At 48.5% G+C, this 25,823-nt stretch overlaps 1 protein-coding gene across 14 annotated transcripts in view; it reads left to right on the top strand.

Annotated features, from left to right (window-relative positions):
- LOC121564826 (histone-lysine N-methyltransferase MECOM-like) overlaps nt 1-25,823 on the top strand; it is a 191,495-nt gene that overhangs the window by 63,935 nt on the left and 101,737 nt on the right. For all 14 annotated transcript variants that reach the window (XM_041875930.2, XM_041875937.2, XM_041875935.2 and 11 more), the window contains exon 2: nt 4,396-4,748. In XM_041875930.2, coding sequence (XP_041731864.2) covers nt 4,396-4,748 — 353 coding nt within the window. The remainder of the gene's footprint in view (nt 1-4,395; nt 4,749-25,823) is intronic.

Genomic DNA, 25,823 nt, shown 5'->3' with positions numbered 1-25,823 from the left:
TGACCAGTGGGAGGACCAGCAAAACGACGACTTGGCAGATGGCATCCATTCTCCTTGTCTTTCCGTCTGTCTCTCTGTGTGAGATTGAGTCTCTGACAGCCCTAATCTACAGCGCATCATCTGTACGTTGTCTGATACCTTTCTCTGCTCTTTTCTTCTTGGGGTGGTGAGTTTTCAGAGGTTGTTAGGTGGTGTGAATGATAACACCACTTTTCTCATAAACATTAGTGTGTGGTTAGTGTGGGGGGGTAAAGGCAGGTTGAGAGGTGTGTTTATATGGTGTCTGCACGTGTGTGTGCATCTGTGTGTATTTATGTATGCATGCGTCTGTCTGTCTTTACATCTGTGAGTGTGTGTGTCTCTTTATGTGTGTGCGTCCGTGTGTGCATCTGTGTGTGTGTGGATCAAAGGTTCCAGGCTGACAGCGCAGCAGTGCGGTGTCACACAGCCGTTCAGGAATGTACCGAGGCACAGGGATGTGCAGCTAGAGCCTCATTAGCAACCCCACCTCCCCACCGCCCCTCCCAGCCTGTCAGGGCACGTTAGCCACAGCCTGCCACAGTCACACAGGGGGAGAGGCTGCTTCCTGTGGAGGGTTTCCTGTCTGTCTGTCCTCCCTGGGCCCGCAGCAGGAGGCCCAGCAGGCCTAGCTAAGGCCCGCTCTCAAATTACACTTTTGTTCCCTACTACGAAGGGGCAAATCTTAACTTACACGTAATTTTCACTTAGTCATGGATTGATGTCAATGGCAGACTAAGTGCAAATGTGGAAGTTAGGGATTTATAATTTGCCCCATAGTGCACTATTTCTGACCAGTGCTCTATAAAGCCCCATAGTGATCTGTTCGATAAAATAGTCAAAAGTAATGCGTTATGTGGTGAATAGTATGTCGGGTGTAGCTAAGGCCTAGTCTCAAATTACACCTTCATTCCCTACTACAGAGTGCACTACTTTTGACCAGAGGAGGCCTAAAGTAATAGACCCCTTTCAAGTACACGACACACCGACGTCACTCAGAGATGCGCGCGACTCTTGGCTGCAGTAAGAAGCCATCGGCACCTGCGCCCATTCTACATAGCCTAGAATTACGTTTTTATTACTTCTAAACAAAATCACTTTTTGGGGTTCTCATACGCTTACAATGATGTTTTGATTCTTGCTTGAACAGTCGCTAAGATTATATCTGGTTGTGATATTTGCTAAATACCTATTTTGGATGCAGCAGTTGTTAGCTGCTATGCGCTTATTGACATAGGCTGTAGCAAAAGCTAGCCAAAGAGCTATTTTACTGGTTGATGTTGAAGTGCTTTTTAAGTATAATGCAGTTGTTTTGCGATGATGACACAAACATTATATTAAGCAGGACATTCATACAAGCCTTAATATCTAATTATAATCCAAAAGTATTGTGAAATGCACTCATAGGCAACATGTAAATAGAGGCTTTTTTTCTGGCATTCTATAAGAACTCCCGTGTTCTGCCACCAACTTGCCCCCGTGCGGCAATGTTTGCGAACACAGAAAGGAATCTATGGGGTCAAAAGTAGTGCACTATGAATAAGTCCTATGGAGCTCTTTGGCAGAGACACTAGTCGACTAGCAGACATTCAGTGGGCACATGTCAAATAACACCCTATTTTCTATAGTGCACCACTTTTGATCAGAGCCCCATAGTGCTCTGGTAGTAGTTGTAGTTGTAGTGTAGGGTTTACAGTGTCATCTGATACGAGTTCCCTTTCACACTACTGAGCCAAACCAAGCTGAGCTGGCCTGGTTACTCATCCACCCACCATAGTTGCCAGAACCATGCTGGAAAGCACAATGTGAAAAGCCAGCATAATTTGGTTTGGGTCGGTTCTATAGTGTGAATAGGGTATTGTCACCTGTAGTCTGTGTCGGTGTTGTAACAGAGTTGACCAAGGGTTCAAGGGTCAGCCTGTGGTGTCCTTTGTCACTGTACTCAATATTAACCCCCTCTGTTTTCACACGGCGGCTGAGTGATGAAGGTCAGGAAAGGGAAATATAAAACAGTTTAGAGCAGCACAATGCTACAGTGGACCCTGTCGACACGCCTAGCACCAAGCCGAGCCCACGGCTAGCCAAACAATCTGAACCAGCGGCTGCTTGACTCTTGACACTCTATCCCTCGCTCTCACTCTATCTCTATCTCTATCTCTATCTCTATCTCTCTCTCTCTCTCTCTCTCTCTCTCTCTCTCTCTCTCTCTCTCTCTCTCTCTCTCTCTCTCTCTCTCTCTCTCTCTCGCTCTCTCTCGCTCTCTCTCTCTCGCTCTCTCTCACTCCCCCCCTCTGCCTCACTCTCTCCCTCCTCTCTCTCTCTCTGTGTTAGGGGCGTTACTGGGCTACGCTACTATAACAGTAGGAGTCAAGGCCTTTTCTTCTCATCAGACCCTTGGCCCTGTTATTACAGCCCTGCACCACTTTCCTCCGTCTCCTGTTTATTTGAACGGCCCTTACTGGTCAAATATTTGTGTTTGGACCTTGTATATTTTCCCATATTATGTTCAATGGAAGATGTAGAGATGATCCGTCCTCATGGTCCTTAGTGTTAGGTCGTAGGTCGTAGGTGTGGGGGGACTGGTTTTTCACTCCAGGTCGGAGAAGGCATAAGCCTCTCTCACAACTCTCACAGGACCATGTTAACTGTAATCTGTCATTGATTTGTGCTTATTTACATTATTATTGACTTGTTTTGAACCTGTGTGTTAGAAACTCATAGACTGTAAGTATAGGCTACCCAGTTTACCCTGATGCTGTACTTGTAGGACAATCATCTCCAGCTTCCAATTGGCTCATTCATCCCCCCTCCTCTCCCCAGTAACTACACTACATGACCAAAATAATGTGGACACCTGCTCGTCGAACATCTCATTCCAAAATCATGGGCATTAATATGGAGTTTGTACCCCCTTTGCTGCTATAACAGCATCCATTCTTCTGGGAAGGCTTTCAACTACATGTTGGAACATTGCTGCGGGGACTTGCTTCCATTCAGCCACAAGAGCATTAGTGAGGTCGGGCACTGATGTTGGGCGATTAGGCCTGGCTCGCAGTCGGCATTCCAATTCATCCCAAAGGTGTTTGATGGGGTTGAGGTCAGGGCTCTGTGCAGGCCAGTCAAGTTCCTCCACACCGATCTCGACAAACCATTTCTGTACGGGCCTTGCTTTGTGCACCGGGGCATTGTCATGCTGAAACAGGAAAGGGCCTTCCCCAAACTGTTGCCACAAAGTTGGAAGCACAGAATCGTCTAGAATGTCATTGTATGCTGCAGCATTAAGATTTCCCTTCACTGGAACTAAGGGGCCTAGCCCGAACCATGAAAAACAGCCCTAGACCATTATTCATCCTCCACCAAACTTTATAGTTGGCACTATGCATTGGGGCAGGTAGCATTCTCCAGGCATCCGCCAAACCCAGATTTGTCCGTCGAACTGCCAGATGGCGAAGCATGAGTTTAAATCACTCCAGAGAACGCATTTCCACTGCTCAAGAGTCCAATGGCGGCGAGCTTTACATCACTCCAGCCGATGCTTGGCATTGCGCATGGTGATCTTAGGCTTGAATGTGGCTGCTCGGCCATGGAAACCCATTTCATGAAGCTCCCGACGAACAGTTCTTGTGCTGACGTTGCTTCCAGAGGCAGTTTGGAACTCGGTAGGGAGTGTGGCCTACCACTTACAGTTGACCCGGGCAGCTCTAGCAGGGCAGAAATTTCACGAACTGACTTGTTGGAAAGGTGGCATCCTATGACTGTGCCACGTTGAAAGTCATTGAGCTCTTCAGTAAAGCCATTCTGCTGCCAATGTTTGTCTATGGAGATTGCATGGCTGTGTGCTCGATTTTATACACCTGTCAGCAACAGGTGTGGCTGAAATAGCCGAATCCACTAATTTGAAGGGGTGTCCACATACTTTTGGTGATGTAGTGTATTCCCCAAGTCGTTGCTGTAAATGAGAATGTGTTCTCAGTCAACTTACCTGGTAAAATAAGGGTAAAGTAGTCTACGCTGATGCTGTACTTTAGGTAGAAATGCAAGAGCCTCACCCTCAAGTTCTCTCTCTCTCTCTCTCTCTCTCCCTCTCTCTCTCTCTCTCTCTCTCTCTCTCTCTCTCTCTCTCTCTCTCTCTCTCTCTCTCTCTCTCTCTCTCTCTCTCTCTCTCTCTCTCTCTCTCTCTCTCTCTCTCTCTCTCTCTCTCTCTCTCTCTCTCTCTCTCTCTCTCTCTCTCTCTCTCTCTCTCTCTCTCTCTCTCTCTCTCTCTCTCTCTCTCTCTCTCTCTCTCTCTCTCTCTCTCTCTCTCTCTCTCTCTCTCTCTCTCTCTCTCTCTCTCTCTCTCTCTCTCTCTCTCTCTCTCTCTCTCCCGTTCTCCTTCAGGTAATGGCGAGGACTTTGCCCTCTACCCCTCTGATGTCCTGGATGATGTGTGTGTGTCGGACGGAGACCCCGCGGCACCACCCTCGCCCCCCCCAGCAGAGGACCCCCCCTCCCCTGGTTTCTCCGCTGACGATGACTCTCCCCTGGAGCCGTCCCTCTTCCACTCTGCTCTCTACATGCCCCAGGATGAGCTGCCTGTTCCCCCCGACTTCCAGCTGCGCCAGTCGGGCGTCCCTGGTGGCGGTGGCGGCCTGGGCATCTGGGCACGGAGGACGGTGGATGTGGGAGAGCGCTTCGGACCATACGTGGGCGAGCAGCGGGCATGCCTGAGAGACCCCACCCAAGGCTGGGAGGTAGGAGAAACGCTTGCTGTTTATTGTCTGAACAGGGGATTCTCTTCTCTCTGTTCTCTGTTACGGAGGGAGGGATGGAGGGAGGGATGGAGGGATGGAGGGAGGGAGGACAGCGGGACCAAGTTCTTCTGTTAACTTTGTCTCTGCCTCTATGTTGGTCTCTGGGAAATAAGTGTCCCAGTTGCTGTGGCGTTTGTTGCTGAGTGATGTCATCTCACCTCAGCCCAGTCCAATGGGGTAACAGAGAGCGCCCCCCAGGCAGCCCATCTACGGTCTGCTCTCTATGCTCTTAACTCAATTAAAATGAAAAGCTATAAATCCTGTCTTTAGCCCCAGTGAAAGACCTACTGCGGCCATCAGCCAATCACAATATTGGCCAGGCCGCGCACACAATCGAAGGCAGGGGTCACAGGACAAGGTCAGAGGTTAGGAAGTCAGGTGCTGCCTCTGTCTGTGTCAGCCCATGTCTCGTTTTACGGAGGGGGAGAAGGTCGAGGTCATAAAGGGTATCAGTCTAATTGAGATCTCCCTAAACAGATCCTCTCCTCTCATTTCGGGTTGAGAGACCTCCTCCTCCTGCGAAAAAACTCCGAAGTCTTTGTCCTTCTGTAAGACAGCACCAGCAACACCATGCATGACTATCTACTGGTTACCTAACTAACTAGCTAACTAATTAACAAGCAAACAATCAATCAATCAAACAAACAAACACAATATATCATAAATGGCTTTTTGATTGATAAAATCAAGGATGTAGACTAAATGAAAAAAGATGATCTAACACTGGTACATTATCATAACCTACAGAAGTCTCCCAACCCTTAAGCCCAATTTTACGCTAGCTGACTCCTCAGTGTTGGTAGAATATCAGCTCTGGTCTATTTAAATAGTTTGGGTTTGGATTTGGTTTGGATGGTGGAACGGTGGTCATGGTTAGACTTGCATCATCGACCATCAGGTCTAACTGAGTGGGTTTGGCTCCGACAGGACCAATAAATGGTTTCACTCCCGTTGTACGTTTCTGTTCCAAGCAGCAACTTTTTGTTCATTATTTACTGCTACCGTGAGACTCAGCACATCAATTGCCCTAATAGCGAAATGAAATCCACTCTCTCTCTCTTTCTTGTTCTTTTTCAGATTTATTTAGTAAATTTCTCTAACATTGGATTTTAATATGATTTAAAAAGTATCTGTCTCTCCCAGAGAGAGATTTACGGCTGGTTGAACAAGCTCTCGGGCTCTGTCTTTTTTTTCTCAGGGAAGGAAATAAAGGAAAAAGGTTTCATGAATTTGAATCCGCTGGTAATTTATGGGGAGCTTGAATAATATGTATTTAAAAAGGAGCTGAGGATTATGGGAGGAAAGATGGAATAGCCGGGGAGGCAGCACTGTATCATTATGTTTAATTACTTCACTGACAGTGGCCCATAACTCTTTCCATTAAGTAAATAAGTTGTAAAGAATTTATGATGAAATGCCACATTATTCAGAACGGATATTCAGTGATGACATCCCTGCATTAAATATGGTAAACGCCATTAAGTTCCCCTCCATAGAAAGCCTTGCTCGCTCCCTCCGCCCACCCCCCATCGCACGCCCGCAAACCGTCAATATGCCAATAAGCAAGAGGGTCTGTAAAAAAAAAAAATTGATTTGGTAAATGTGAGTTAAGATAGATCTGTTTGCTTTCATCATCAATTCTGCGCGGCATGCCGGGGTGATGTCACCGACCAGGGAGCGATAAAGCGGTGGCGCCCATCTGGAGCGAGTGATGGAGGGCCGTGAGCTCCCGCCGCCTGGGCCCGTGACAGACCAGGGGAAGTTTGTCACCAGGGAGGCCAGCGCTCCACGCCATAAATTTGGGCATTATTCATAAAGGAATATAGTGAGAGTTATAGCAGAGATGAATATGAATACAGGAATGGTGAGTTATAGGTAAGATAGCTTCAGTAAATAAAAGAGAGAGCCAACATGTTTGTCAGGGCTGGAGTTCCTCCTGCTTCTCACTGAGGGCACAACAAGCCCAACCAGCCAGGCCAGGCCAGGTGTGTGTGTGTGTGTGTGTGTGTGTGTGTGTGTGTGTGTGCATGCGTTGTATACTTTTCTGTGTGCTTGCATGAGAGATATGTACCTTGTTTACCGGAGCTTTACGATATTTTTTTCTTTAAAAAAAACGTAATTTCAAACAAAATGGAGAGTGTGTTTTGGTACTGTATACAGGCTTCTTCTGGATGACAATTTAATAACAACTAGAGGACATGAGAGAAGAAAGAGAGAGGGCAGTTTTAGAGAACCATGCTATAGCTGGAACTGTATATGAAGTGTATTTGACCTGGTAGTCTTCATTAGAATCAGCAGCAGGCCTCCATCGTCTCTCTCTCCTCAATGAGATCTTCTCACAAAAGTCGATTCAAGTCCTGCTCAGCCGAGGACTGGAACAAGCACCATTTATCAGAGTGGAAACAGTGGGGGAGAGGTGAGAGGTGAAGGGTGAGGGTGTTATCAAGGGTTCATCTATTAGTGGAAAGACAAAACGAACTAACCTGTGGTCTGACAGCCCAAGGATCAGCATGTGTTGCCTCCCTATTACATTGGACTGTTATTTTTTGGTATTACTGTTGGATTTGATTAAATTTATCACTGTTAGATTAAAAATACATCAATAAATGTATAATGTATGTAATACTGGTATTATAGAAGTATATTGCATTTATTATTGTAAGATAAATTGTGTCTATAATGGGAACAATAATAGGATGAGGGACATACTTTTTCCCAAAGCAATTGAATGTACTTTTTCATGCAGTGATCCTTTTCCGCCTGGATACTCACCGCTAGTTCATATTCGCCTTTCTTTACTTGAGCCATGGGGCACATTGAAATTCAAACACTGTTTGTGTCCGTCCTCCTCAGCTCACCCCACCAGCAACAATATGAGAGACGGCCCAGCGAGAGAGAGTTATCCTCCAACTCAATGAGTTTTCACTGGGGTCGCCCACCGCCTCCCGCTTCATCACACTGGCCCACGGAGTTATGGGTCCGGTTCAGAGACTGGAGAAAGAAGGCTGCCTCCCGCTGCAGAGGGCCACTGGGTGGGGCAGGGTGGGGGTAGAGGGGTTTGAGGAGGGGGGTCTGGGGACTCAGGGCCTTTGTGCATCTCTTGAGTGGTAGGTGGGAGGAGGGTGGGTGGTGTTGTGGAGATTAGAAGTGCTGGGTGAATGGGGAGTCGAGGATTAGGTGGGTTGGTCTGTCTGGGCCTGCTTTCCTGGGCCTGCCTGCCTGTCTGTCTGTCTGTCTGTCTGTCTCCTGAGCCTAAGAGGCAGTCCTCCAGCACAGGGCACAGTAAGGAGGGGAGGGGGTGCGTGGAGCCTCTCTGCTGGTTGTCATTCAGATACCATTCAGATACCACATCAAGACTGACAGGCAGGCAGACACGACCAAGGAGGGCGGGATGGAGGGAGAGCTTTAGGCAGGTTGGGTTCAGGAGGAGAGTGGGGTGGGCCGAAGAGGGCGTGTTTTTTGTGCACGGATAAGCCGTGTCTTGAATGAATGCAGATGTCTCCTGACTGTCCCCCTGTCCTGTGTCTCCGATGGCCTGTCACCTCTGTCACCGGGGGAGAAAGAGGCCAAAAGAGCCTAGTCTCACTCCCACCCAAAGGGACCCTTAATCCGCTGGCCCCAGCCTCTTTGACTGTCCCAGAGATGGACCCACACTGCAGCTTAGAGAGCCTGCAGCCACTGGGGAGGGATGAACCTCTCTGTCATTCAGCAGCTTTCAATGGACACACACTCTGAGACTCTCTCTCTCACACAAGTACTTAGAAATTCCAAGTAAGGTGGCCTGGCCTTGGGAACGATCTGAAAAGAAAGTATCAGTGTATTGCCGTAGTCTTAATTCAACAACAGTGAAATCATTACAGCACATTTTCAACTTCCCTTACTACTCCAACTAAATGATTGCTAACTGGTGTCGTCGTGTTTACAGTTATAAGATGCACTCTGAGTTTCAATGACCGTTGCCGCTTATAGCGTTAATGAATTGAAAAGTGGACAAAAAAGCTAACTGAAATCTGTGGTGGCGTGTGGAGAGAGAGGCAGTCAGTGGTGACCTAACAGCCCCCATCTATCAATCCTTCCATCCCTCAATATATTCCTCCCTCCATCCATCCCTCCATCCCTCTATCCTTCCATCCCTCCTTCCCCCTATCCCTCTCAGAGCCTAGGGGATGAGGTTGAACAGGAACACTGCTACTGAGCACACATATTGTTTATAGATGCCTGGTTATCACGCAGAAACCTAATTGCAATGAGAGTTAAGCTTGCAAATTAAACCTGGCTCTGATTCCTGGTCTTAGGAATGGTGTGTGTGTGTGTGTCTGTGTGTGTGTCTGTGTACGTGTGTGTGTGTGTGCATGCGTGTGTTTGTGCACTGAGTGATTTAGTGTGGGAAGGGGGCTCCATTGTTCCAGTGCAGCCGGCAGCATGGCTGTGACTGTGGCCGTCTGCGTACAGGGACCCTCTTCGTCCCCCCACTCCACCAACCCGCTTACTGTTGGGGGAAATAGAGCTGTGCCCAGCCACCCTAATCAGCTTACAGCGCTAATTCAGCTCCAGCTTCAGTGCCTCAGCCCCAGCTCCAGCCCCATCTCCAGCCCCTGCCACAGTCCCCAGCCCAAGTCCTAGCTTCAGCCTCTACCAGGCAGAACACATTACCAACATCCTCCATCCCTGCTTTCTCCACCTACCCACCACCTCCACCTCAGCCTCTGCTACAGGTGGGGGCCACACAGCACCCTTCCCTATTTACTTGGAGTGTGCTCCATCATATTAAACAGTCCCTGTGGGGTGTGTGTGTTTTTACAGTTTGTGTGCGTGCGTATGTGTGTCTGCATCTGCATGCATGCCATTGTCCACTCTGACCCTTTTAGGGCGATGAGCTTCCTTCCAATGTGACTGGAGGTCGATTGTCTTGGAGAGATGGTGTCTATTCAAAACAAAAACACAAAACAAGAGAAGTTGGGGGTCTTTCTCCCTCCCTCTCATTTGATTAGTAATCCCTTTCTTTGGTCTAATCTGTGGTGTTTGGTGGTGGTGGAAGGGGAACTTGGGGGCAGAGGACTGTTATTATTGACGTTCTAATCTCGTGTGCGAGGAGCGAGGAAAGTCGAGGCACATTCAAAAGTGAAAGAGAAAGAGAAAGAGAAAGAGAGAGAGAGAATTCCACTCCATGAGAGCACCGAGCGTGCATTCCAACAGTCTTGTCTCTAGGCCACTCTTCTCTCTTTTAGTCCAAGAGAAAAAAAGAAGAACTTTACAAATGAACGATTTCCCCCCTCTTCCTAGCCCTCTCCTCCCTCCCTTTCCTCCTCTCCTCCCCTCTCTCTCACTCTCTCTGACTGGCTGTGGTATCCCAGCATGGAGGGGAAGCTAGGTTAACTAATTGAACAGGGTCAGAGTGAATTGCAACAGGACAAAGACTGGCATTAGTGGCCCAGCCAGAGGAAGGTGGACCCACGACAACAATGCCAGGTGAAGGAGGGTGTGGATGGTTGGTGGGGGGAGGGGGGGGGGGTAGCCTGAGGAGTCAGGGGTCACAGACCTTATTAGATCTCAGGAGAATAGGGGGACGTGTTTTGGTGGCGGGGGCGGGAGGGGGGATTCACCTGGTAGAAAGGCTACAATAGAGAGTGGGAGGGAGGAAGTTGGGGGGTGGGTACTCCATTAAAGCTTACTTCTGAACGACCCACTCAGGCCAGACAAGCGTCTGCACACCGGATGCCCCATACCAGGCTGCACAACATATCCTATAGGAAGGCCAAAGGAAATGCACAGAGCTTAAGTCAAACACAATGACCTATGTCTGTCTATACGTTTGTGTGACGAGGTGTGAATGAAGGAGTCAGGTGCAGGAGGTAAAACACAGAAATCCAGAGTTTATTCCGTTTACATAAATCAAACGCCCCAAGCGTCAAAACGAAACTATAACAAGGGAAAATATTCCACCTTGGCAAATACAACTGGAAGAGTATACTCGCTCTCACAATAAACAATCACTCACAAAGACAAGGGGAACAGAGGGAACACTTATACACATACTAATTAAGGGGAATGAGTACCAGGTGTGTGTGATTGACAAGACAAGACATGACAAGTGGAGTGATGAGAATGGGATTGGCAGTAGCTAGTAAGCCGGTGATGATGAACGCCGAAACCTGCCCGAACAAGGAGGGGAGGCAGCCTCGGCGGAAGTCGTGACAGTCTCTATAGGTACAACCAATCTCTGTTGGTTGATTCTAAAAACAGGTGCCATTAGCTCGTATCCTAGGAATTTAGTATAAATGGTAATACTGCCTTGTAAGACATGCTATAAGACATGCTATAGTATGTTTACTGCCACCAGCTGTTTTTGCTCGGATAGGATGTGATGGCACCCAGGGGTTGAGCAACCCCACCTGTATAAGGGTCTTTAAAATCACACACACCTCCCTAACTGTCTTCCCTGTCTCCCCTAGCATTACACTGAGTAAACCCACCCTTTTCTCTCTTGTGCACACAGACACTCTCTCTCTGTCACATGTACTCTCACTCAGAAACACACACCTAAACTCGCAAAAACCCACGTTCACACACACACTCACTCCGGCATGCGGAGACAGGAGTAAAAATGAGGGGACCCTTAAACAGGCGCACAGGAAGCCGAGGTGATGAATTCCGTGTGCGGGGATACGTCCACCCAGCTCACAGATACCTTATCTAGGGGCTCCCTTTAAACACACGACTGATTGTTTCCAAATGGTCTCCTGGTGGGGGAGAAAGAGAGAGGGGGGGGTTGGGTGGCGAGAGACTGGGGAAGAGATTGAAAGAGAGAGAGAGTTTGTGTGTGAGAGAGCGAGAGAAAGAGAGAGGGAGCGTAGAGGGAGAGACAGAGAGCGAGAGAAAGAGAGAGGGAGCGTAGAGGGAGAGACAGAGAGCGAGAGAGCAAGATTGAAAGAGAGACAGAGAGAAACACCGGTGCTCCAGGCACAGCCAGGCAGGACTTTTAGGTCCAGCCCAGAGAGGGGGAATATAGGAACTCTGTCCCGCTTTTTCTGCTCGAGTTGCCCTAGTCCTTAACTACCAGTCAGATCGCATTACCCAGGCAGTAAATCTAAGTACTGGTTAACGCTAATACTCAAGCACTAATACTACTCTACAAAACAGCTCTCTCTGTCTGTGGTTGGAAGTGTGCAAACAGGCAGAGGCTGGGCCTCCTGTCCTCTCTGAGCTGCTGCTTGACTCTCTTACATGGTTATTATGTCCTAGAACCCTCCTAGTAGTGTGTGTGTGTTTGTGCATGCATGTGTGTGTTTGTGTGTGTATGCATGTGTGTGTGTCAATTTCTCCTAGTAGCTTGTTCCTGTGTGTTATATGAGTTTGTGTGTGTGTGAGCATGTGTGAGCGTGTAATGTGAGCATGTCAGTTACTGTATGTGTGTGCGTCTCACTCGCTCCCTCTCTCCCTTGTCCCAGTTCAAAGGCTAATGGGTGTGGGGATCTGGTTTGAGAGCTCATTACCAGGTTAAGAGCTAAAACACAGGCAGGCAGACCGGCATATTCAGACCCTGACACAGAGCAACACCATAGTCCTCTTCCAATTACTCCATATTGCTCCTCCAATTACGGTGGAACAGATCCAACGGGAGAGCTGCCACCATGGAGAGGAAGCAGCGGCCCAATGGCTGTAATGAGGTCCTAAACCTTACAGTGGGCTATTATGTCATAATGCTTTAATTTGATCCATATGACAGCCATTGCGTGTCTAAGTTACTGAAAAGTCAATATTTGTGAGCTTACCCTCACCTCTTATGTGGCCTGGGTTCTGAGAGTCGCTGTAGACTGCATAGAGAGAGAGAAACACAAGAGGTAGTGATACGGTACCCTGTGGCATACCTGAGAGCTATCGCTTAAGACTAACACCAAAAACTTGATATAGACATATACCCATGCCTGACCTGAGTTCAAATATTATTTCAAATATCTCAATTACTCTCACATACAGTTGAAGTAGGAAGTTTACATACACTTAGGTTGGAGTCATTAAAACTAGTTTTTCAACCACTCCACACATTTCTTGTTAACAAACTATAGTTTTGGCAAGTCGGTTAGGACATCTACCTTGTGCATGACACAAGTACATTTTCCAACAATTGTTTACAGACATATTATTTCACTTATAATTCGCTGTATCACAAATCCAGTGGGTCAGAAGTTTACATACACTAAGTTGACAGTGCCTTTAAACAGCTTGGGAAATTCCAGAAAATGATGTAGAAAAAATTGTAGACCTCCACAAGTCTGGTTCATCCTTGGGAGCAATTTCCAAATGCCTGAAGGTACCACGTTCATCTGTACAAACAATAGTACGCAAGTATACCATGGGACCACGCAGCCATCATACCGCTCAGGAAGGAGATGCATTCTGTCTCCTAGAGATAAACGCACTTTGGTGCGAAAAGTGCAAATCAATCCCAGAACAACAGCAAAGGACCTTGTGAAGATGGTGGAGGAAACAGGTACGAAAGTATCTATATCCACAGTAAAACGAGTCCTATATCGACATAACCTGAAAGGCCGCTTAGCAAGGAAGAAGCCACTGCTCCAAAACCGGCATAAAAAAGCCAGACTACGGTTTCAACTGCACATGGGGACAAAGATCGTACTTTTTTGAGAAATGTCCTCTGGTCTGACGAAACAAAAATAGGACTGTTTGGCCATAATGACCATCGTTATGTTTGGAGGAAAAAAGGGGACGATTGCAAGCCGAAGAACACCATCCCAACCGTGACGCACAGGGGTGGCAGCATCATGCTGTGGGGGTGCTTTGCTGCAGGAGGGACTGGTGCACTTCACAAAATAGATGGCATCATGAGGAAGGAAAATTATGTGGATATATTGAAGCAACATCTCAAGACATCAGTCAGGAAGTTAAAGCTTGGTCGCAAATGGGTCTTCCAAATGGACAATGACCCCAAGCATACTTCCAAAGTTGTGGCAAAATGGCTTAAGGACAACAAAGTCAAGGTATTGGAGTTGCCATCACAAAGCCCTGACCTCAATCCTATAGAACATTTGTGGGCAGAACTGAAAAAGCGTGTGCGAGCAAGGAGGCCTACAAACCTGACTCAGTTACACCAGCTCTGTCAGGAGGAATGGGCCAAAATTCACCCAACTTATTGTGGGAAGCTTGTAGAAGGCTACCCGAAACGTTTGACCCAAGTTAAACAATTTAAAGGCAATGCTACCAAATACTAATTGAGTGTATGTAAACTCACACTGGGAATGTGATGAAATAAATATTATTCTGACATTTCACATTCTTAAAATAAAGTGATGATCCTAACTGACCTAAGACAGGGAATTTTCACTAGGATTAAATGTCAGGAATTTTGAAAAACTGAGTTTAAATGTATTTGGCTAAGGTGTATGTAAACTTCCGACTTCAACTGAACTGTCACGATCGTCGTAGGAAGTGGACCAAGGCGCAGCGTGATATGCGTACATCTTTTAATGAGTACTTAAATACAAGACAACAAAACGATACGTGAAGTCCTAAGGTTAACAAACACAAACCTCTCCGGAACAACATCCCACAATTAACAAGTGCCAACAGGCTGCCTAAGTATGGTTCCCAATCAGAGACAACGAGAATCAGCTGCCTCTGATTGGGAACCACCCTGGCCAACATAGAAATACACAAACTAGACCATGAACATAGAACATACAACATACTAGAACAGAAACCTAGAAAACTAAACATAGAAACTAACACCCTGGCTCAACATTAAAGAGTCCCCAGAGCCAGGGCGTGACAGTACCCCCCCCCAAAGGCGCGGACTGCGACCGCGCCAACTAAACCCAACAGGGGAGGGGCCGGGTGGGCATTCCGCCTCGGAGGCGGATCCGGCTCCGGGCGTGACCACCACTCTCTCGCTACCCCCCCGTAGCGCCCCTGGTCTAGTCTGGCCCCGCTGGCCGGAGCTGGACTGGACACCGGTGGAGCGGATTGCTCAGGCTCCGGTGTGGAGCAGCTGACCGGTACCTGACCAGGCACCGGTGGAACAGGCACGGGCTGTGCCAGACTGACGACGCACACCACTGGCTTGGTGCGGGGAGCAGGAACAGGCCGGACCGGGCTGGCGACGCGCACCACTGGCTTGGTGCGGGGAGCATGAACGGGCCGGACCGGGCTGACGACGCGCACCACTGGCTTGGTGCGGGGAGCAGGAACGGGCCGGACCGGGCTGACGACGCGCACCACTGACTTGGTGCGGGGAGCAGGACCGGGCCGTAACGGGCCGGACCGGGCTGACGACGCGCACCACTGGCTTGGTGCGGGGGAGCAGGAACGGGCCGGACCGGGCTGACGACGCGCACCACTGGCTTGGTGCGGGAGCAGGAACGGGCCGGACCGGCTGGCGACGCACACCACTGGCTTGGTGCGGGGAGCAGGAACAGGCCGGACCGGGCTGGCGACGCGCACCACAGGCTTGGTGCGAGGGGCAGGAACAGGCCGGGCCGGGCTGGCGACGCGCACCACAGGCTTGGTGCGAGGGGCAGGAACAGGCCGGGCCGGGCTGGCGACGCGCACCACAGGCTTGGTGCTGGGAGCAGGAACAGGCCGGGCCGGGCTGGCGACGCGCACCACAGGCTTGGTGCGGGGAGCAGGAACAGGCCGGGCCGGGCTGGCGACGCGCACCACAGGCTTGGTGCGGGGAGCAGGAACAGGCCGGACCGTGCTGGCGACGCGCACCACTGGCTTGGTGCGGGGAGCAGGAACAGGCCGGACCGGGCTGGCGACGCGCACCACTGGCTTGGTGCGGGGAGCAGGAACAGGCCGGACCGGGCTGGCGACGCGCACCACTGGTTTGGTGCGGGGAGCAGGAACAGGCCGGACCGGGCTGTGGAGACGGACTGGAGGTCTGGAGCGAAGAGCTGACACAACCCGTCCTGGCTGAATGCCTATTACTACACACTCTGTGTGAGGCATTAGCACAGGACGTACAGGGCTGTGCACTCGTACTGGCACTACAGCACGTGGCCCTGGCGCAGGGTATCCGGGACCGAGGAGGGGTACTGGAGGCCACGAGCGTTGAGCCGGCACACTCCGTTCTGGCTGCATGCCCACCTTAGCACGATACGTGCGTGGTGCTAGCACAGGACGTACAGGACTGTGCCGGACCACTCGCGGCACAGTACGCAGCTCCGCATACCTCGGAACCTGCCCAGTCTCACGCTGCCTAGCCTGAGTACGGGGAGTTGGCTCTGCTCTACCTCTAGGCTCCGCCAACCTCCCTTCCAGCCCCCCAAACCTGGTGGCCTCCTCTCCTAATCCGCCGATACGTCCTGTAGCTGCCTCCAGCATCCCCGTCGTCCATGCCGTGTGCCCCCCCCAAAAAATTGATTGGGGTTGCCTCTCGCCTGTCCGACGACGACCCGGTTGGCGCCGTACCTCCTCTCTCGCCAGGGCTTTAACTTTTGCCCATGGCCCTTTGCCCGCGAACATGTCCTCCCAAGACCACCATTCGCCCACCTGGGACATCGCCAACCTCTCCAGTTCCTTTCCCGGTGTTTGCTCCTGAACACGCTGCTTGGTCCTGTTTTGGTGGGATCTTCTGTCACGATCGTCGTAGGAAGTGGACCAAGGCGCAGCGTGATATGCGTACATCTTTTAATGAGTACTTAAATACAAGACAACAAAACGATACGTGAAGTCCTAAGGTTAACAAACACAAACCTCTCCGGAACAACATCCCACAATTAACAAGTGCCAACAGGCTGCCTAAGTATGGTTCCCAATCAGAGACAACGAGAATCAGCTGCCTCTGATTGGGAACCACCCTGGCCAACATAGAAATACACAAACTAGACCATGAACATAGAACATACAACATACTAGAACAGAAACCTAGAAAACTAAACATAGAAACTAACACCCTGGCTCAACATTAAAGAGTCCCCAGAGCCAGGGCGTGACATGTACATGAGTAAGTATTCAGATATTTAGTATTTGAAAAGACAAGTAGTAGAATATTTTAATTTATTTGGAAATACACTTGGAATATATTTGAAAACACTCAAATACACTTCGATGCATTTAACCCAGGTATTTGAAAATTGTATTTGAAGTAAGTATTTGAAAATACTGTCAAATAAAATTTGGTAGACTATTTGTATTTTACAAAAAACAATTCAAATACTCCAATAAAAGTACTTGTTTTGAGCTGTGCATTTGAAAATACTCAAATACACAGAAAAAGTATTTTAAATACAAGATACTCAAATACACATGTATTTGAACCCAGTTCTGACCCGTACCATATTATTACAGTAGGCCTTGAGTTTATCCTTACCAGTGACCACATAACCTGATCAAGAAGAACTCTGGGCCCTAGCTCTAGATTAACTCAGGGCCTATCTCTTACAGTTACACATTGATCCCATTAACACATGTTGATCCATGTAGCTGTGTTTGAGTGAGTGTGTGGAAGCGTTCTGATCTTCCAGTCAGATCTGAAGTAACACTACCTTATTTCATAGTTGTGCTTTTCTTAGAAAACATCTCAGCAAAAACATATTGCGGTGTACTGTACATATGCTGTTAATCAAGTTTCATTTGTGTCAAGCTATATTTGCTATTTGTTTATGTTCAGATCAACTTCAGGAATGTTATTTTAACTTTGTTACATCGTTTTTTTGCGGGGTATCTTTTTCATATCCAGTATTGTTGATTGTTTAAAGATATAAATGAAGCAATAAAAAGGCAACTCTTATTGGATTAGACAACCAGCGTATCTTCATGTGTTTTGCATTACTCTTTTCTAAACTTCTGTGTGAGGTAAGTGACTGAGGCTAGACATGGCAGTCACCCTGCAATCCACAGATAAATGCAGCCCACTCATCCGCGGACAAAGTGGGACAGATAGAGTTTCTCCTCCAACTGCTGAGAAAGAGAGAGGGAGTGAGAGAGAGAGAGAGAGAGAGAGAGAGAGAGAGAGAGAGAGAGAGAGAGAGAGAGAGAGAGAGAGAGAGAGAGAGAGAGAGAGAGGATACAGAGAAAGGAAGCGAAAGTAACAACAGGATTATGAGTAGGTAGAGCGAGAATGTGAGAGAAATGAGAGGTGTTGAATGAGAGGGAGAAGGCAACAGTGATTGAGTTGAGAGAAGAGGAAAAGAGAGTGAATGAGAGAGAGCAAGAGTGATAAAGGAGAGAGAGAAAGAGCGAGAGAGAGCTAGAATAATAGAGTAAGAGAGTGAGAGAGAGAGAATGTCAGAGGGAATGAAAGAATGAGCGGATGTCCCATGTCTGCTGTCAGAGAGAGACTGGGAGGAAGAAAATGGACGTGCACTGACTGGGAGACAGATTCCTCGGCGTTCTGAAGGGAACGTTCCCAAGTGTCCCTGTGCAGTCCCCTAATATGATTTTCCAGGCTCCAGCAGGTAGTCTGAGTGAGACTTTGTTTCTCGGTACTCCCAGATAAGGGTTAATTCAGCCCGATGGTTCCTTGGCCGCACAGACGCTCAGGGAGGCTCCGTCACTCCCACCCATTGGCCTGCTTTGTCAGCACCAATCCGTCAGAAAGGATTTCTCCCCTGGACTAAAACTCAGCGGCCATTTCTGACACATCCAACGAACTTAATTGTTGTCTCCCGGTCCTGGAGCAGGCCTGTCAAGTCCTAACGAGTTAGTGTCTTCCGCAGGGATGAGAGAAAGTCTCACGGAAATCAATTTGTCAGCCGATTACACTTTGTCATCAGCCAAAACAAAAAAAGAAAAGGACGGGACAGGACAGGAGCAGCAGTGGCAGAGAGCAGAGCTGTGGGATCTCTCTTCTCTCTCTCTCTCTCGCCTCTGATTGTTCCCTCCTTTTCTTCGGGCCCATTTTTATGGTCCCTTCCTTTCCCCTCCAAGACACGTTATGACAGGCATTGTAATCTCTTTAGAGCTGTGGGGACCCTCTCTTTGGGTTCACACTCCTCTCTGGCCCTGAGTGACAGCGAGACGGGGTCCAACTGCTACCCAGGACACGGAGCCATAAATCATCCCACTGCCTGGCACGGCTGGTGCACTGCTGGATCGGCCTGCACTTCCTGAACCACTACCAGTTCCTGCAGGGGACAAAAAGGCCTTTGTGGGTTTCTTTGGGCAAGCCAGATCCAGATCCTCTCCCTTTGAGAGCGCTGAGGTTTATGAGCGGTGCTGCCGAGAGGGGCTGTGGGAGAGTAGGCCAAACCAGAAGGAGAGAGAGAGGGAGTGGGAGGGAGGTTAAGAAGGACAAAAGGATAGTCCAAAGCTGTGTTCGAATACTCATACTAACCGCACTAACTGTACTATTTGTGACATCAATTGAGTATGTAGTATGCTTATTGGTCGTAGTATGGATATAGTTAGTATGCCAAACGTTCCCAGATGTCGTACTACATTCGCCAAAATATGAAGTATACCAGCAGTGGACACTATTTCCGTGCTTTTAGGGCCCATAATGCAATTCTTCCGAAAATGGGCGTGGCTTCACAACATTGTCAGATTTGAAGAACATTTGGAAAATATGCAGCCGAAGTCCGACGAGAGCGGATACAAATTCATTGCTTTAACTAATTATGACAAATGTTAAGAAAATGTTGAGCAATGTAATAAAGTAATAACTTTTCAAATAAGTTACACGTTATGTTGGCTGACAATTTGTTAGCTACTCTATCCTTACGAACCGCATAGCATATCATTACAGCAGTATGTACCGGTAATGCGGTATGTTAGCTAGCTACCTAACGTTAGTTGGCTACTAATACATCGAACTTGCCTGTATATTAACTATATGCTATCTAACTAACTACCCAATGTTTATTGACGTCATTCTTAGCTGAGTGGAGTGATATAGTCGTTGTGCATTCTCAATGGACATTGTTAATTCAGGTGCGTTCGTAAATTCGCTCTGGCTATCTACTCCAATTTCAGAGCACTCTCGTCTGAGTGTGCCAAAGAGCAGAATAACTGATGAATTTACGAATGCTCAACACTCGTTGAATATGGCCGGTGTCAGTAAACGTCGGCAAAAAACCTTAGTTAAATTGTTGCCAGCAGCACAGTTACAGTCACCAACACTCTGGATAACATGAAAACAGATAACCAGCTCTGCTAGGGAGAGTAAAATGGTCAGAGCCTGGAAGTAGCTAGCAAGCTAGCTAACGTTAGCCAGGTAGCTTGGGTGCTTGACTGCCGTTGTGAGGTCAGAACCTCAGATCAACCCTACTCCTCAGCCAGAGCGTCCAGATAGCGAAATGCTCTGAATTTACGAACAGACAATCTGACAACGCTCTGAATTTACGAACGCCCAGAGTTCACTCTGGCACTCCAGATTGAATTTACAAACACACCCGAAGTCGTAAGATGTCTAGCTAGTAATTTGTTATGCTAACAAGCTAGCAAGAGGTTGCATAGCAACAGCATCAACTTCTGGTAGACAGGTGAAGAGCTAGTACGCTCAACTGAAAGGATACCGTTCGTTTACAGTATATTAAAATGAACTAATAGTATATAATATGTAGTATATACTCATTAAGTATGTAGTATACAGTATGTTAGTATGGGTATTCGAACACAGCTCAAGAGATCTGACAAACAGAAGGAAGAAGATAATAGCAAGAAAAAAGAAAGAGGGAGAGAAATTGAGAATATTGCTATGACTACCTCCTGTAAAGTGCCTACGTTTTGGCCCTCCCCACTGGGCAAAAACTTTGTTTCCACATCATTTCAACCCAAAAAATGTATGTGATGATGTTGAATCAACGTGGAAAAGTAATTGGATTTGCAAACTTTTAACCAACTTTCACCCAACTTTTAACCTAAATCCAATGACATGGTGAAATGTTTTGTTGATTTCACTTTGAATTCATGTTAGTTGACAACTCAACCAAATGTAAATCAAAACTAGACATTGAACTGACGTCTGTGCCCAGTGGGTCTTCATTTATCAAACAGATTCCTATTTTTTACCCCCCACCCTACTTTCACTTCAAGAAAATGTAATAAAAGCTTTGAAACTAAAGAAACAGCCAGCAGTTCAGTGTCCCAGGCCAACCCTCTTCTTCATGATGATCCTCTTCATGCAAACAGAGGCCACCATTTTATCTTAGTCAAAACAAAATAAATATAGCTAGCTGCGAAACTGAAGAAACCGTTCCAGGCTTGCCCTCACCAAAAATGGCCTCCCACTCCCCATTTCCCCCATCCTCCATCCAACCTCCATCTTAACTCTGTGTTTCAACGTCTCCACCTCAGCGTCAGCCAGTTAGGGATGACTGTTTTCTTTCGGACACAGATCAAGACATTACAACCGCCCTAGGCCCCAGGTGGACCATGTTGGGATGGTGTTGTGAAGCTTCTGACACCCCTATAAATCTGGTTTGGGTGTCCCATCTCCACGGTGCCTGTGCGATGTGAACACCAATGAGGCGTGAGGATGAACATTCCTGGGCCGTTCTCACAGAAACCCCTCGGTTTTCGCTCTCGGCAAAATAACACTTTTCTGCCGTTTCTGACTGGTGCGTCTTTCTGCAGTTGCCCAACTGTCTATCTTTCCACCCTACTGGAATGGTGCTCTCATCCATACTTCCGGCCTCTTAGCGTAAAACTTTTCCTGGGAACCTTGCTTACTTAGCGTATAGTGCCGTGTTTGTGTTAAATGATGAATATGAGGTACCGGCATGTGTGTTATTCCGCTGTCTATGAAAAATCGTTCCACTGCCAAGCGGCTGTGCACTGATGTGGATTTTTCCCATAATCCACCAGCAGTAGTGTGTCTGTGTTGTAGTCGAGCCACAGAGCCCTCAGTGTGTGAAGTCTGTGGATTCTGCTAATAGAATGAGTAGAGAGTAGAGACCGTGCATGGCCATGAATACACTGCCAGGGAACAGCCTTGTTAAGACCAAGTGCCTGGGAAAGATTGTGGTTATTCTGGGTTGTAGAAGGTAATGGGAGAGATTTGTGGTCGGTAGTGGTAACGGTCGGGGTACTATGTGTGGTTGTTAGGCCATAGAAATAGAATTACTAGAAGCAAGAAAGCCTCTCAGACCACAGTAATTTGATTGGAGCACTCATGGGAACACTCGATATGGCTGCCAGTCTACCCATCACAGAACATTGCGTTGAATGAGAATGTCTGCTCTAGAAATTATATTTCTATGGCAGGGCTGTGGCGAACAGGTTGTACTTGGTGTAGCTCTAGCCTACTGTGTGTGGTTGTCTGGGTTGTGCTGGGTTCTGGGGCCTGTGGACCTCAGACTCTCCACACGGGTCAGGCCTGTTGGATCCTCATCCTGCTGCAGCGGTGGCAGGCTGGGTCCGGGGCCTGTGTACCTCAGACTCTCCACACAACAGACATGTTAGCCACGTTAGCTAGATTTTTCACCCAAATGGAAATGCTGCCTGTCACCTCTCCTGCCGCCTCCAACCGCCTCCCCTGTCCAATCCGTCACCCAGCGCCGCCGGCCGTGCAAATAGGCCTGCCACTCTCACTGTCATCAGGGTAACGGATGTCCCTTCGTTACCACAGGCCAGGGCGAGGTGCACCCAGGTCCACTCCCCAATCCCCCCTCCCTGGTGATGAACCTCCCCTCCCTCAGCAGTTGGTTAGAAAGGAAGGGCAGTGTAGAAAGGAGGAGGCGGTTAACTACTCCCATCACTCCCCCTCCCTCCCTCCCCTCCACCCCATCTCTCTGGTCCGGACTCAAAAGCAACCATGAGGATAAAATAAATTGTGTCCACCTCCCGGACTGGTAACCCAAACGGCCATCATAAATAACAGGGGCCTATTTGAAGGGGAAGATGGGGCATTAGAAGCTATTTACACCGCGGTAGCCATGTGATCGATCACGAGCAGGCAGCCCATAGATAAGAGCGCGGTGATGTCATGGTTATTTATGATGATCTCTGACAGTAAGGCTACAAAGGGATTTTCGGCCGACAGCTCCATCCGTTTTTTGGGGATATGATGCATTCTGTCGTCAGGGAAACAATCAGCGGTGGCTGCCACGGCGGCCATCGGAGCGCTACGGATGCCTGCCCCTCATACACAACCCCTCAATCCAGCCCTCCCCCCTCGCCACCCAGACAAATGGCATCAGTGGGATTAGGCTCATAAAAAGGGGAGAGAGGGGACACCTTCTGAGCCAGTTATGTCTCTGTCCCACAGCATCATATACAGTAGTAGGAGACTATGAGTCTAAATGGAAGCCTATGGCAGAGCATAGAGAGTGTGGACACACACTGGTGGTGAACCAATACACCACTTCACACACACATGGGTATGTTCGCCTGGGGCTGGCAACACACACACTAGGCCCTAGCACGCATAGCTACATGCACACGCATACGCACGCACAGGCACACCGACCAGGGAACAGAGATTACTGTATGTGCTCAGTCTTAAGCTGTAAAAAGTGGCCGAAGAGAGAGAGAGAGAGAGAGAGAGAGAGAGAGAGAGAGAGAGAGAGAGAGAGAGAGAGAGAGAGAGAGAGAGAGAGAGAGAGAGAGAGAGAGAGAGAGAGAGAGAGAGAGAGAGAGAGAGAGAGAGAGAGAGAGAGAGAGAGAGAGAGAGAGAGAGTCCCTGGGCTACAGCAGGAGAGGTGGAGAGCAGTGGAGTGAAGTTAAGAACAGGAGTTTGGCACGGCTCCACTCTTTCAGTCACCGGCCCCTCGAAGCACTAGCAGGAATATTGTGAATATCAGTGCTTCTGGCCTGGGTCCAATCCCAGGGACTCTCCGTGAGCAGGCAGGCTAGAAGCGGGGTTTGAACGCTCGTTACCCCCTCAAGACTGCCCCTACCCCTTCCCCACACCCCCACCTCCTCCTCCTCAATACACTCACGACTTTTTAAAAAACAACACAAAATGTATAAAAACAGCAAAACAACAAGATGTGTAGAGTCTAAGTCCTGCCCAGCCCTGATAACGGTTGCCGGGGCTTTAAATAAGCAAACACATGTGGCCGTTTGATGTGTCCCTTATCTCGGCAACTAGAAACACTCCCAGAGTTCTCCAGCGAGATCAAATTCCTTGCAATTAATCTGCCGTTTTTTTATATAAAAACGTTTGTCGCAAAAACACGCACACACAGGCCGTGTCCACACGCGGCATGGCACAGCGCTTCCGGGGGCTTTCATGCTGCTAATGAGAAAGTATGCAGAGAGAGAGAGAGAGAGAGCTGGGGAAGTATTTGAGTGTAACTCCTTATGGACTTGTTGTTTAGCTCCTTAACAACACATGGTTAATCTCAGATGAGCAGAGAGGGAGTTTATAGGTGATGAGAGAACCGTCCTGGCACAGAAGAGCTCTCACAGAGGAGTACAAAGAGTCAGTAGAAGAGGGGGGGCAGGAGGGGGGCAGGAGGGGGCATTACTCACACAGGGGTGGGGTGTTTAAGGGGAACGGAGAGACAATACAACGGGGTCAGCACTGGGTCACCTAAAGTCCATGAACTGGAGGCTCCTGTGTGCTGTCACAGGCATGAGCAGTCCCATCCTCATCCAGAAACACACAGACAGATGGACAGAGTTACAGATACTCATCATAGCATGCACCCGCATACACATACACACTCAGACAGTGTATTAGGAGGAGTGTGTGTGGGTGTGGGGGAGTCATTGGGATGGGATGGAGAGTTCTCTCAACTCTGACCTCTCAACTCTGACCCATGTGCTGACAAACAGCAAGGCGTTTAAGGCATGGATGTTTCCATGGTGACACTCTAGGGTCATGATGAGGTCAGAGCACTTCTTCATTCGCACAGGTGCTCCCGTAGTATCTCCTCTCAACTGTGTGCGTTTGTACAGTGTGTGTGATGTGTGTGGTATGGGTTTGCGCGTTTGTTCATTCGTGTTTGCATGCATCTGAGTGTATGTGTGTGCATTCGTGTTCGAGAGAGAGTGTGTGCTTGGGCATTGTGTGTGTGTGTTCCAGGTCCCTGTCCATGCTGTGTAGTAGGGTGCTGATTGAGAGAGGGCATACAGAGGGCCCCAGTGCCAGTATCCGACAGAGACACTACAGACTACTTTCCTCCCCGCGGGCATCCCACCAATGAGGATGAGTCCTCCACGCCCGCGGCAGCCCCTTGTCCCTATCACAGCCTGCCTTGGGGGGTGGGGGGCAGAATCTTTTGTTAGAGGACACTGTGGGTGATAAATCTGGATCTGGTAAATAGCCCATGAATAAAGGGAGATTTTATCCTCAGTGGCACGCAGAAGATTTAGTGCGCAATGCAGCGTCGCCTCTTCAGAACAACTACAAAGTGGACACTCAGTGAGCTTTAAGAGGCATAAAAAGCCGACGGTAGTTCATTAAACCTCCAACATGAAGATGGGCTCACCGTGGGTGATTTAGCGCCGACAGGTGCATATATACTTCCTACTGTGGTGCTCTCTCTCTCCCTCTCTCTCTCTCTCTCATTCTCTATCTGTCTCAATGAGGAAAAAACTGAGCTCAATGGATTTTAATGGCCAGGCGAGAGAAGAGTCACACAGAGAGAGAGACACAGAGAGAGAGAGGTTGAGCGAGAGAGAGAGAGAGGGACAGAGAGAGAGAGAGAGAGAGAGAGAGAGAGAGAGAGAGAGAGGGGTAGAGGGTTGAGAAAGTGTTTACTTGTCTTTACCTTATCAGGTCCATTTCAAGACTACAGGCCCCCCACCACTTCAGAACCACTAAGTGTATAGACAGTGGACTTCTCTTGTCTCTAGTACTGTGTTGAGTTACTGGGGGCCATTTTAAGTGCTATATAAAGTGGAATAGTGAGGAGTGTTGGTTTTACCCCATGATGGTCCAGGGGATGGGGGTGGGGGTGGGGGTGCAGAGGAAGAGTGGGAACTTTGGGGTCAGGACAGAATAGTGAACTTTTCACCTCATGTTGACTAACTCAATGTTGAGTGTGCAACAACATATAACATACAGTTGAAGTCGGAAGTTTACATACACTTAGGTTGGAGTCATTAAAACTCGTTTTTCAACGACTCCACAAATTTCTTGTTAACAAACTATAGTTTTGGCAAGTC

The sequence above is a fragment of the Coregonus clupeaformis genome, chromosome 5, assembly GCF_020615455.1.
Source record: "Coregonus clupeaformis isolate EN_2021a chromosome 5, ASM2061545v1, whole genome shotgun sequence".
Lineage (NCBI taxonomy): Eukaryota > Metazoa > Chordata > Actinopteri > Salmoniformes > Salmonidae > Coregonus > Coregonus clupeaformis.
The sequence above is the reverse complement of the archived record's forward strand: the minus strand, read 5'-3'. Positions and strand labels throughout refer to the sequence as shown.